Here is a 12,678-nt window from a genome sequence, read left to right as displayed (position 1 = left end):
GGGATGAGGAGAGATGGTGCGCACAAGATTGTGTCTATGTATATAGTATAGTAACAAAAAACAAAGTCCCATTACTCTGCAAGTTTTTTATCTGAAAGAACCTAACATGCCCTATGCACAACTACTGTTGTTACTGATCACTTGTGTGAAGTTTCATTAAATTGTGTCAAGGGGATGAGGAGAGATGGTGCGCACAAGATTGTGTCTACGGACAGACAGACGGACAGACAGACAGACAACCTGAAACCAGTATACCCCCCTTACAACTTTGTTGTCGGCGGGTACAATAATTACAAGGTACTTACTTGAACATTTTACCGTTGCTTTTCTTTGGTCAGCACCACTACACGATGTTTTGTAGTTATACCAAGAACCACTAGGTCCGCATTCTGAGATATCATTTTCTGTCCCGGTACATTTTAAGTTCCTTATTAACACATCAGACTTATTGGTTAAAATCGGCTCCCCGACTTCTCTGTTAAACAGTAACAGGAATTGTTAACGAAGTTTTATTTTGGTTTTAGCATTCACAATTTTATTATCATAAATTAAGGTACATTTTTATTTTGCAAATAATAACCATTATCTCACATTTAATCGTACTGAATCATACTTGTCAAAATCTAAATACAAATGTATATCCATTTTTCGTACCATTTATAAAATTGCTCGTAGGTAAGGTATCCTGATTATGTTTATTAGATATTAAACCACATTGGTTCGAAACTCAGCGACGGTAGTTAATTGTATTTCTAAGTTTGCACAAAAATATTTCAGTTCCTTTGAGTGTTTATCATCTTTTCTATGACACAAACAAAGACACAAATTCCAAAGCCAATATGTGAAAAGTTTAATAACATATCAAAGGCTATATAGGTAATGCATATGCAAGCATATAAAGACACAGAAGTAAGAAATGAATATACGTTAAATAAACATTTGGACGTTAATAGAAATTATCAAAGAAAGAAAGGGAGGATATTGGAACAGAAAAGAAAACGGTCTGGACAAACAAACAACAATTATCTGAGAAACTTCTTCATGAGGATTCAAACTCAGACAAAACTATTTGATGAATTTGTACTGCTATTCATATCTGCATTTTACACAACTGACCTGTTTTTGCGATATAAAATATAGGGCGGTTAAAATGAAAGAAATGCTGTCTCAATTATCATGAAATGGACACGTCCTCGCGTTTGAGCAGGAATCACGGTCTCTTAAGAGATTAGTATTACTGCTTAGTAATTGTTAATATTTTCAGATTTAAAATTTGTGCATTACATAGCTTTAAAAAGGGCATTATTAATTTCAAAATAAACTGTGATTCTAAATTTCTTTCTTATGTATTTTGTTGATTTAAATTTATTGAAGGATATGAAAACACATTGTCTCTGAAGACACATATAAATTCATTTCCCTAAAAGTTCTTGTCACTCTAACAAAATAATATAATAAATTAGCTGTTAAAGGTAGACCCTGTGGATATCCGGACAAAATCTCAGACAGGTGCTGGTAACTGGTAAAACGTTTCGTAAACCGTAGCACCCGCACATGGGAGAGATTTACATACATTGCAAAAGATCAAAACTACAGCGATGAGAGACAAGCCATTCGAAATCAGTGCGCTTAACCACTCGACAAAGCTGGTCGCCTAAATAAATACATGTATATTGTTTGAAAAACTGTTTGTTTATGATTAATTGGACAATATTTCAATAAAAACACCATTTATGCAATTGAGTTTACTTCAACTTAAACGTTTGGTGAACCTCAGCAAATATAATCCTTTATACTTAAATTAGCCTAATGTTAGTCATTCATAATCATCGATGTAATGTAAAAAACAATTTACCCTATTTTGAAGCCAAGCATTTTGCATATAACACTCGCATCTTTAACATCAAAATTTTCGTTACATATAGTACCCCAACGGTTATTGTTGCTAAATTCTACCAAGCCAGATGATACTGTTCCGTTGAGCCTAATCGGCGTGTGTGGACCTGCAATTTTTTAATGAAATGGAAATATTTTTCGGGTCACAGTACCCATTTACGTCGATAAAATATCAAAGGAGGATTGTCGGTACTGTTGGTGTTATTATGAACATGGACACATCTTGTATGCCTAGTTAGAAATATCCATAGGTTGTAACACCTCAGCAGTACACAACATGCAAGCAAATAGTTTTTTTGTTTTTCAAATACAGGTACCATGTCCTTTAAACGTCAAATGTCTATATAAATATCTATTACAATGTACCCTAGGAACCATATATTTGTCCAAAAAGTATACCCACTACATAAAAACATTTAACTGATCAGTTGCTCCAAAAAGATGAATTTATCTTCAATTTGATATAGGAGGATCTGTTATCTGACAAATTCTACATAAAAAGGCATGCGAATCAAAATTTATGATAATTACGCAGATACTAGTAAATAATGACATCTATTAAATATCATAAACTATTAGTCAGTGTTACTTTTTCGATACATGATTAAAGAATGACGTTCATTAAATTTGTTTCTGCTCTATATAAACTTAACTACTGCACCAAAATACAAAGGTAAAATATCGTGATGCAAGTCCTAAATGTCTATGCACATATTTAAAGTGCACGAATTTCTGGACGAAATACGTAAGTCGACATACTTACGACAATTAATAGCGACTGTGTCATTGGAGTCACTGCATCGGCTTGATGATGTCCAAGGAAAAGATTTGCATTCTTGTAAGTCAGTTTCATTACCAAGACATTGAAGACCTACGATCGGATTGTAATTTGAACCGAACTTGTTCCCGTAATAGATTGTTGCATTCCTGTATTTGTACATGCAATATCAGAAATTTATTTGAATAAAAGTTAAATCAGAACTGACACAGCTATTAACGCAGATATTAATTTACTGCATGACCCTACAAAATCATTCTTGGATTCACCGATGTAAAACATGAACGTAAAAATTTGCTTTTATATAATCATAACTTACCCGTATGTTTCCGAACCAATTTTCCGGCAGATGACATCAGCGTTGTCAAGTGTGAAATTATCTCCGCAGATACCTCTTATTGTATTTCTGTTGTTTACTCGAACCCATCCAATATTTCGGTTCGACCCTCCTTGGAGAGAGACGGGTGTATCTTGAAACAAATAGAAAGATTATAATGCTATAATTATGGTTGTAGGTGCAGATGAGAATATCTGGCCTCGAGGGTAATTGTATGAGGCGGTAACGAGGCTCTGCACTCACAGCCAATGATAGAATCTTTTTCTTGCATACCATATTCAAAAAATAATACTAAAATGACTTTCTGAAAGAACTATTTACTTACAGCAGCATATTAAAACAATGCGCGGGAAATCAACGTCCATTAAAAGGAAAGACGTCACGACGTTTAAAAGACAAATAACGGTTGTGACTAAATACAGAGTTGGTGCGCTTGTGATATATAACAGACTCCGGTATATACCGGATTAACTAAATTTGAACGAAAATATCTTAAATGTATATATTTTGTAACCATGGTGATACTAACCCTAACCTTTAGTCAGTATATTATGCATATTATACACTAAATGCGTGCGGACATGCAAAAAAATGAGTAATTTTGCCGTGCGCTCCAACTGATAATAATGCCACGCATGCGCAGAACGGCTGCACCAACTCTGCAATGAGAAACATTCACAAATAGCAATGTTTAGTTACGGTTTTGTTTTATCACTTACAGCATAACGTTTTGTAGTTTTAATATACTTACTTTTTTTAATCGAGAAATATACTATAAGGAACAAAGAGTAACTATAAAAGTATTGTATTTTCATCCCGTTTTATGAGAAATAAACTATGAATTACTTCTTAAATAGTCTACAAAAATGTAGTTCGTAATACGTCATTTATAGCACGAATGTCGGTGTAAAATGGAGTTTTCCACCACTGGTGAAATCACCGGAAAACCCATTCTGGTATGCAAGAATACATTTATCATGCCATTTAGTATCGCCGACTTTTCGTTCTTTTGGCTAAAAGACTATTTGAGGAGGAATTAATATATGCATTTCAAATTGTATACTGTAAGTGTACTTATATTAGCGCAGCTAATTTTAGCGCAAACGCCTTAAATTGGGTCGTTTCGACTTATTAGCGTGTACTTGTATTAGCGCAGTATCAGAAGCGCTAAAATAACAAATTGGCGGTATCTGAAATGAAATACGGAATGGCCCGAAACTTTCAAGAATGACGCATATTCGCGCAAATTGGCTTATTACTGCCCATCAGAGTGTGAAAAAGTCTACAATACTAAATGGCTGGCGGCTGACTAGTATTCGTAATGAAATCGACCAAGCACGCAAATAAAAATGCATAGGACAGTAAATAACGAAAATGTAATCTTCTTGTCAGAAATCCGTAAAATTGCGTCACCATAAATAAAAAGATTTCACAGTGATTTGCATTTAACGAGTGAAATATAGATTTATTTGCATTTATACACCATATTTTATCACAATATTTCAAACATATCACATAAGATATCACAATAAAAATACATCAGAGAATTTCTTGAGCAAATTTACTAGCACATAAATTATTACTGTCTGTAATAACCATTATATGATTCATAATTAGCTTACAGATACCTATGCCCATTTAGACAGACGTGGACAAATGTACTGAGGAAGATGTATATATGCAGGATAGACCATAAAGGTCAAAGACGTATTTCCAGTGGGGTCTTCTTAAATTTGTAAGAAAGATGATCTAGAAATCCCAAATTGATAGCTGTTTAATATCAATAATCGGTCATTAAAATTGACCCAAACCAGAATATTAGGGCTTATCATACAATACCGTGTTGTATTTAATAGATTATAAATTTACGACAGTCTAACTATAAAACACAAAATGATTTTCAACTCTTAGTAGAGTATTGTACGGTGGTATCTTAAAGATATGCATTTATATTTTTAGATTAAATTATCTCGTGCGCACGACATCTTATCTCCAGTGGTCGATATTTTATCTCGTGCGCACGACATGCACGACATCTTATCTCGTGCGCACGACATCTTATTTCGAGCGCTTGACATCTTTTCTCGAGCGCTCGACATCTTTTTTCGTGCGCACGATATCTTATATCCAGCGCATGACGTCTTAGCTCGTGCGCTCGACATCTTATCTTGAGCGCTCGACATCATATCTATAGCAAGTAGATGATTAGGGTCCCGCCTATTTAAATGTTATTTATACTTCCCACAAGTACAAGTTTATCACATTATTTGGGAGACTGGTCATCTTCCTTTCAAAATTAAAAGAACATAATTCATGATGCTGACTGCATGTTAGAGTACAATGTAGCTACTAATCGCAGTTTGACTGATAGCATGAAATCGCACATTGTCAGAAAAGTTATAAAATTACATGCATGAATTAAGGGGACACGTAGAAATTTGATATATAGGCGAAGCCTACATATAAAATGTTTATTTTGTCAAAGATTTAACTTTGTTCCTTTGCGTCATCACCATTTTTTCTGTCTTTTTTTGTTCAGTTTGTGCATTTGAATTGATACCCAGCAAACAAAAGTATAAACGAAACAAAAGCAAAAACGGTGGCAGTCATCCTGATGAAAGGGCCTTAACATATATAGATAAGATGTCGAGCGCTCGAAAATAAGATGTCATGCGCACAAGATAAGATGTCGAGCGCTCGAGATAAGAAGTCCTGCGCACGAGAAAAGATGTCATGCGCACGAAACTAGATGCCGATCGCTCGAGATATAAAGTCAAGCGCACGAGATAGGATGTCGAGCGATCAAGATAAGATGTCGTGCGCACGAGAAAATATGTCGAGCGCTCGAGATAAGATGACGTGTGCTAGGGATAAGATGTCGTACGCACGTCATCATTTATTCTAGTAAAAGAATATTTGCATGTCCTAAACACACCACCGTAGTATTGTCCTAGAAAATGTTATATACTTCCTTTACAAAAGACATATTTACTTCTATCTTTAAAATGCTCAGGAAGAGAATTTCAGGCCAGAGTACAATTATGATAACATGTGTTACTATCCATGTTATTGAAACCTTTCTGAACATAGAAAACTTTACTGCTACTTTTAATTTCATAATTATGAACAGAACATACTTTTTGAAAGTTTTCCTGTAGATACCTTGGGCACTTGTCATAGAAAAGTTTACAAGCGTGATTTAGCCATATTATGTACAAAAAGTATTCTCAAATCTTCAAAATCTGTGCCTCTAAGAGATGTTCTAGGGGAATAGTCATATATAAATCCTACAACTTTATTCTGACTTTGTTTTAGCCTGGCCGTAAGACCATTATACCATAAAGAACGGTTGTAATCAAGTAGACACGTAGAGTTGTACGTAGATTTTTATCAAGAACATTTTTCTGTCTATACAAAAAAATTTAATCTTGAATTTACCTTATAAACTTTATCATTGACAGTCGACTCTCGTGACAGATCATTACCTATGACCTGGCCCAAATACATTACTTTTCCCTGAAGCTAATTACATTACCATTACATGTGACAGTAAAGAAACTGATTTTCTTGAGTTTTCTTTAGATTGCAAATAAAATTCACTCAGTCTACCCTAGGTGAAGGGATAATTTGTTATGATTGAGCCACTTATTACATGATTGTAGTTTAGGACCTAGTCTACCGGAAACAAAATCTAGGTGTTTATGTGGAAAAACGATGGTACTGTCATCTGCGTAGGGTAACAATTTACAATCCTTGCTAATACTACCGGGTAGTTGGCATGCCATTAACATAACACAAGAACAGAAGAAGGACAAGAAAGATACCCTGAGGTACCCCGCATGTAACCCGTTGCGAGTCCGAGTAAGTTTCATTAACATGGACAATACGATCGGGCAAGAACGAGCTGAACCATTCTACCGAGTCAACTCCCATTACCCTTAACTTATCACAAAGGATTTTATGTAACAACAAACAGAATGATATTAGAATTAGAATTTGACACAAGGAAATACCCCCTTCGTTGCAATACTGACGGGGTTTCGCAATAAAGGCAACATTTCTTTTGTGTAAACTATGACGACAATAAGATCGTCATTTCTGTAGTAAGCATGTGTGAGTTTTTAAAACTAATATGTTTACTCACTGCATTCAATTTCAAGGGGATTGTTGTAGTAACAGTTCGACACAGAATTCCATTCATTTGATTTACATTCTGATATATCATCTTCTATTCCATAGCTGTTGCACATAAGGCCAGTGACTGGATACTCCAAGGAATCAAACGTTTTATTGCTGTAGCGATCCCCGTTGTGACTAATTGCCCCTCTTAAAAGGTATCGTATCAATTAGTATCAAGTTTTTTCACCACGTGTTAATTATTAGCGTTAAGCATTGTTTTTCAAAACCATAATAAAATCAACATTTATCAAATTCAGAGTGTATGCAATTATAACAATTACGAAGAAGATTAATCGCTGTAATGAATTCTTGCATTCAGATACAGAAACATATGTGATCAAATATATTTAATATACTTGCATTACAATACTGTTGTTAATTGTGTACATAAAATGCAATGAGTATTGTCATTACGTTCAGTTAGGAAACTTACACGTCATTAAATCCTAGCATCTTGCATAATACTGCGTATGTGTAACTGTTGCTATTTGCACAAATAGGGCCCCATTTGCCATCCGTGAATATCTCCGGGCGACCTTTGTACAGAGTCGGACCACCAACTAATCTGACAGAAGTTTCTTAAAAGTAAAAGTTCAAGCATTTTACAAAAAGATGCATTGTTGAATGATATTTTACAGTAACGCAAATCGTAAATGTCATTAATGCCAAGCCTTCATAAGTCTACTTAAAAGACAATAAGAATGTTTAGACCGAGTATAATATTGTTCAGATTTAAAAACAAAAAATTAATAGTAAGTTTATGCCACAATGATATTAAACTGAAACTAATTATGTTTCGGGTCGAAGACGTCTCGAGATGATTAACCATTTTGGACAGTGATTTTCCAAACTACTGGACTTCTTGTCCAAAACAAAAAGAACTTACTGCAATCGATATATGCCGGTTTGCCAGAAGGACAGGGTGAGACTTTTTCGTCATATGAACACTGTGATATATCTACTTCACTGCCATTACACTGAAGATTTCCTTTGACATAATTACCACTTTCCTTGGCACCAGATTGAACAAGTTTGGCATCCCTTTCATACATAAACAGACAATACAGATTTGGTTAATTGTAATTTTAAGTATGTACTATAAAGAAACAGAAAATGGTTATACTAGTCGAACATTGTGATAATAGTTGAAAATAATTTGCACCACATCTGTATGTTCGTACAGCAGAGAGATGTAGCACTTGTTGTTTTGGACAGTATTCCCATAATTCATTTTACACTTAGAACTTTAACTAATATGTACATTTATCACAACCTAGACAATAATTGGTCATCTTTCTCGAGTAAAATCTTAAGTATTTGAAAAAGAAAATCAACCATCAGGGCTAACTTAGATAGGTCATAAGATGTATAAAGTGAAAACATGTTGATACTTTATAGAAAGTGTGAAAAATATTTGTTTTTTGGTAACTATCAAATATTTAATCAAATGGATGTATTAACTAACTTAACTTACAGAAGATAAACATCAATTTTAATTATGTGTATGCTACATTGTAGACTTTGTTAAAAAACGTCTGCTTCCAAATTCTTCAAGGCTAATATTTTGAAGCGAGACAACCCGATTCGAAGGCAAGTGTACTGTATCTCTTTATACTTGCCTTCAATTTACAATGACAAACAACTAAGGTATTTTGAAAATTCAAAATTTTGCTCGTGAGTTAGTGCTGTTTGGGAGTTGGTACCAACAAGCAAAAATTAAATAATTCATATAAAAATTCCTTTCATCACACTTGATTTCTTTCCATTACGAAACCCTTATAAGAAATCGATTTCTAAAAAAATAAGTTATCCCATATTTACCATTTATAGAAAAATGCTGTATGTTAAAATAAGAATATATTATTTTCTTTGTACCTTTATATTCACATATTGCCATGAATGTGTACATTAAAGTATTTGGTTTAAAACAAAAACATATAATGAAAATGTTTTCCATCTTTTTACTTAGCATAATAACACATAAGACAATACTTTATCTTACATTTCGTCATTCTAGCGCACCAGCGATACATCATGGTTTTTCGCGAGACCATATTATATCTGTACAGATGTCTATGCTATTTTATATTTATGGAGAAATTTTAAACAATTGTTTCTTTATATTTCGGTTGAAAAGTACATGTTTGGTTTGTATGTCATGAAACAATTTGCTAATCATAGCACTCTAATTGCCTTACATTTTTCGTGATAGGCCAAACATATACGTATTTTCTTCAATATCTAATTCGTGTTTACAAAATGTTTGTTTAATTCGCATACTAGGAGATGCATGTGACAGCTCATAAAATAAATGCCTTAACGTTTTCAGTCTGCATATTTTTCTAAGAAAAGTTTTGTAATAACTATTGAATTTAGTCAAACAATAATACAAGAACCCTTAGCATGTGAATAATTGTTTTGTAAACAAGCTACCATGTAAACGCTTAACATGATATAATACAACAAATGGACTGTCTTATATATAAAATATATAACTTGTTGAAATTACTCTGATCAGTTAATGGTAATAAATCATTACTTGCCATAGTGCAGTTAAAAGTATTTGATGAAATACAAACTTCCTTATCTATAAACAGTTACATCTGTTACTAAAACTGTACTTACTTGAAATGTCTATGACCAAGCATACGGCATACCACATAAGCATCTTGCAATGTGAAATCAGTGCTACAAACTGGATACCAGTTACCATTCTGTTTAATTTCTACTCTTCCATGCTGGTACTTAGACCCATTTGCCAAGCGAATTGGTGTTTCTATTTGACGAAAGAGGCATATAAGTATATTACAAATATAAACTAAAAGACAGCTGGGAAACATAAGAAAATAGCCAAGTTTGCTATAAAATATATACAGTAACCACATTTGTCATTTTTAGTATTTATTACATTTGTATGTAAAATTTAGAAAAAAAAAATGAAACAGAAAAATAAATGTCAACGTACGAATAAAAGGAAAACGTTGTCCTGCAAGGAAAACATAACCGGTTCTCGTGTGCGTGTGCGTGTGCGTGTGTGTGTGTGTGTGTGTGTGCGTTCGTGCATGCGTGTGCGTGCGTGTGTTTGTGTGTGTGTGTGTGTGTGTGTGTGTGGTTGGAGTCGGGGTGGTAATCAAAATTAATTTATGAAATCATTACTTTCCAAATTCTTAGACACTCTAATCCTATGGACGAGTATCAATGTCAAATGTATGTTATTGTAAGTCAGTATTTATAAACTACATTGCTCAAAATTTCGACATACTTGCGCAACATTTCGAGAGATTCATTTACTTGACATTTCGACTTATGTAACTCAAACATTTGAAAGTCTGACGGTCTTTAATCGAAATTTCGACTTCTTACAAGGCATTTCCACTTATGGAACTCGAAACTACTTCTCATAAGCTTGAAATGTCTGCTTGCTCACTCCAAACTTGCATATAAACGAACGAATATCAAAATATGTTAATAATGACAATATTTTTGTAGCAAAGTATAAATACAGTCAAACCTGTGTTAAAGACAACCTCTGAACAGAGACCACCTGGCTGTAAAGACCACATATTTTGTGTCCCATTTAAACATTTACAGTGTATTTTAACCTGTGAATAAAGACCACCTCCCAAAAAAGACCACACTTTGGCTCTCCCAAGGGTGGTCTTTATAGACGGGTTTAACTGTACTACCAGAGTATCAGATGGTTGACCATATCCCTTCCGATTAAACAACTACTATCGGAGCTTCTGTCGGTCCACAATAAGCGTTTCTGATCAATTAAATAATACTGGATTATCGGATGGTCGACCAGATTGCTTTCAATTTAACAACCACTGCCGGAGTATCGAACGGTAGACCATATCGCTACCGATCAAGTAATAAAAGTAGGTCGAACCTGCAATGCCCGTTATTGCAATTCTGTTGCAAACATAGAGGAAGTTCATAGTTAGTAAGACGAGATTTCGAGTCACCTAATTCGAAATTTGGAGATAGTAAGTTAAGACTAATTTATCACTCAGTTCCAAACAATGTTTTCCTGTTTTACAAATAGAAATATGGTTTAGCATACTTCGATTTAATTTTTCTGAAATTTTGAGTTACATACTTTAAGTTTATAGAATAATACGCAGCTGGCAGTAATGCTCGTATAATATTGCTTTAACGTCTTTACTAAAAATATGTTTATTTATTTTACCCTCTTATTTTTAATATTCTATCTAAGCCTAGTTTAAAACTACTTACATCTAGCAATTCTGTTTCCAAATGAACCATTGAAACATTCAATGAAATTTGCAAAAGCTTAATTTCGATGTTTTCATACAAGTGTAACTAGTTATGGTAAGATCGAACTACGGGAAGCCAAAACATAAAAATATACACTATAAAAGTTGTGCAAATTAATGAGTGGTAATTGTCACATTTTGTCAATATCTTAGACTAAATCGAAGGCATTAAATCTCGAAATGCTGATATGCACTGACTAGTTATTGACGATGACTTATTACGATGAAAGCCTGGATTAGATTTAGATTTTGGATTAATGAATAGTTTATCCATGGTGAAATGCAGCTATGTATCATCCGTGTTTAACTGATTTTTACGTGCCGCATTTGCTTCAGCTTTAGTGATTTAATCGTTTACAATATTTAATACATGTATTGTATAGAAGAGTTCACATTCAGAAAATTACTTACGACAATTTACACCGGAGGTTGGATATTGACAAGATCCACCGTTATCCCAATAACTATTCTTACAATCCATTACATCAGTTTCATTTCCTTCACAAACAAGGCGAAGTATGTTGTTAGTTCTGCATCGGTTTATTCTAAAGTCATTACTTGACTGTACTTTGCTGTTTCTAGAAAGAATATCATTTAATACATGTAAGAACTGGGAGGTTCATCCGAAACTGATATGCGCAATTAAAATTATTTAATAATGGTTTATTTGATAAAGTTATTGTTTATTCTATAATAATCATGAACATGTGAAATGATAAGATACACGTAAAATTGCACCATTATTGATGGACTTTTATAAGAGCAGTTTCTTTAACTACCATTGGGCATAGTACACTGTTAAAATATATGTAACTGAATTGCAAGCCTACAAACTTTTAAACATGACAGGTTGCAGAGTCGTTATATGTTGCGTATTAGTGTGTAAGTTTTAGACGGCATTGACATATTTTATATTTGTACTTTCAACACAGAAAAAAAGGCTTAAACTCAGGACAACTGAAACTGGAAATTAACATTAGATTACGGATTACATTTTTTTACATGTAAATAAATAAATATGAGTTGAACGGTGCTTGAGAGTTTTCAAACAGGCAGTGAAGTAGTAGAGGTCATATTAATTTGAAATTGAATCAATACACATTCATTGATTACAAAAACATATGTTGAAATAATGAATATTAATTATGAAAGAACAGTCATAAAAATGTTACGTGTTTATATAAAATAAAAAAGTTTAGCATATGTTT

General features: G+C 33.5%; 1 protein-coding gene across 1 annotated transcript in view; it reads right to left on the bottom strand.

The window, feature by feature from the left end:
- The window catches only part of LOC128551929 (uncharacterized), a 65,667-nt gene that overhangs the window by 32,558 nt on the left and 20,431 nt on the right, over positions 1–12,678 (bottom strand). The window contains exons 23-31 of the mRNA XM_053532887.1: positions 11,882–12,048; positions 9,816–9,966; positions 8,077–8,231; positions 7,624–7,768; positions 7,156–7,337; positions 2,994–3,144; positions 2,660–2,823; positions 1,856–2,003; positions 306–475 (exon numbers count right to left, since the gene is read on the bottom strand). Coding sequence (XP_053388862.1) covers positions 306–475; positions 1,856–2,003; positions 2,660–2,823; positions 2,994–3,144; positions 7,156–7,337; positions 7,624–7,768; positions 8,077–8,231; positions 9,816–9,966; positions 11,882–12,048 — 1,433 coding nt within the window. The remainder of the gene's footprint in view (positions 1–305; positions 476–1,855; positions 2,004–2,659; positions 2,824–2,993; positions 3,145–7,155; positions 7,338–7,623; positions 7,769–8,076; positions 8,232–9,815; positions 9,967–11,881; positions 12,049–12,678) is intronic.

The sequence above is a fragment of the Mercenaria mercenaria genome, unplaced genomic scaffold (genome assembly GCF_021730395.1).
Source record: "Mercenaria mercenaria strain notata unplaced genomic scaffold, MADL_Memer_1 contig_1842, whole genome shotgun sequence".
NCBI classification, from domain to species: Eukaryota; Metazoa; Mollusca; class Bivalvia; order Venerida; family Veneridae; genus Mercenaria; species Mercenaria mercenaria.
Note: the sequence above shows the minus strand (reverse complement) of the source record. Positions and strands in the feature narration are given on the sequence as shown.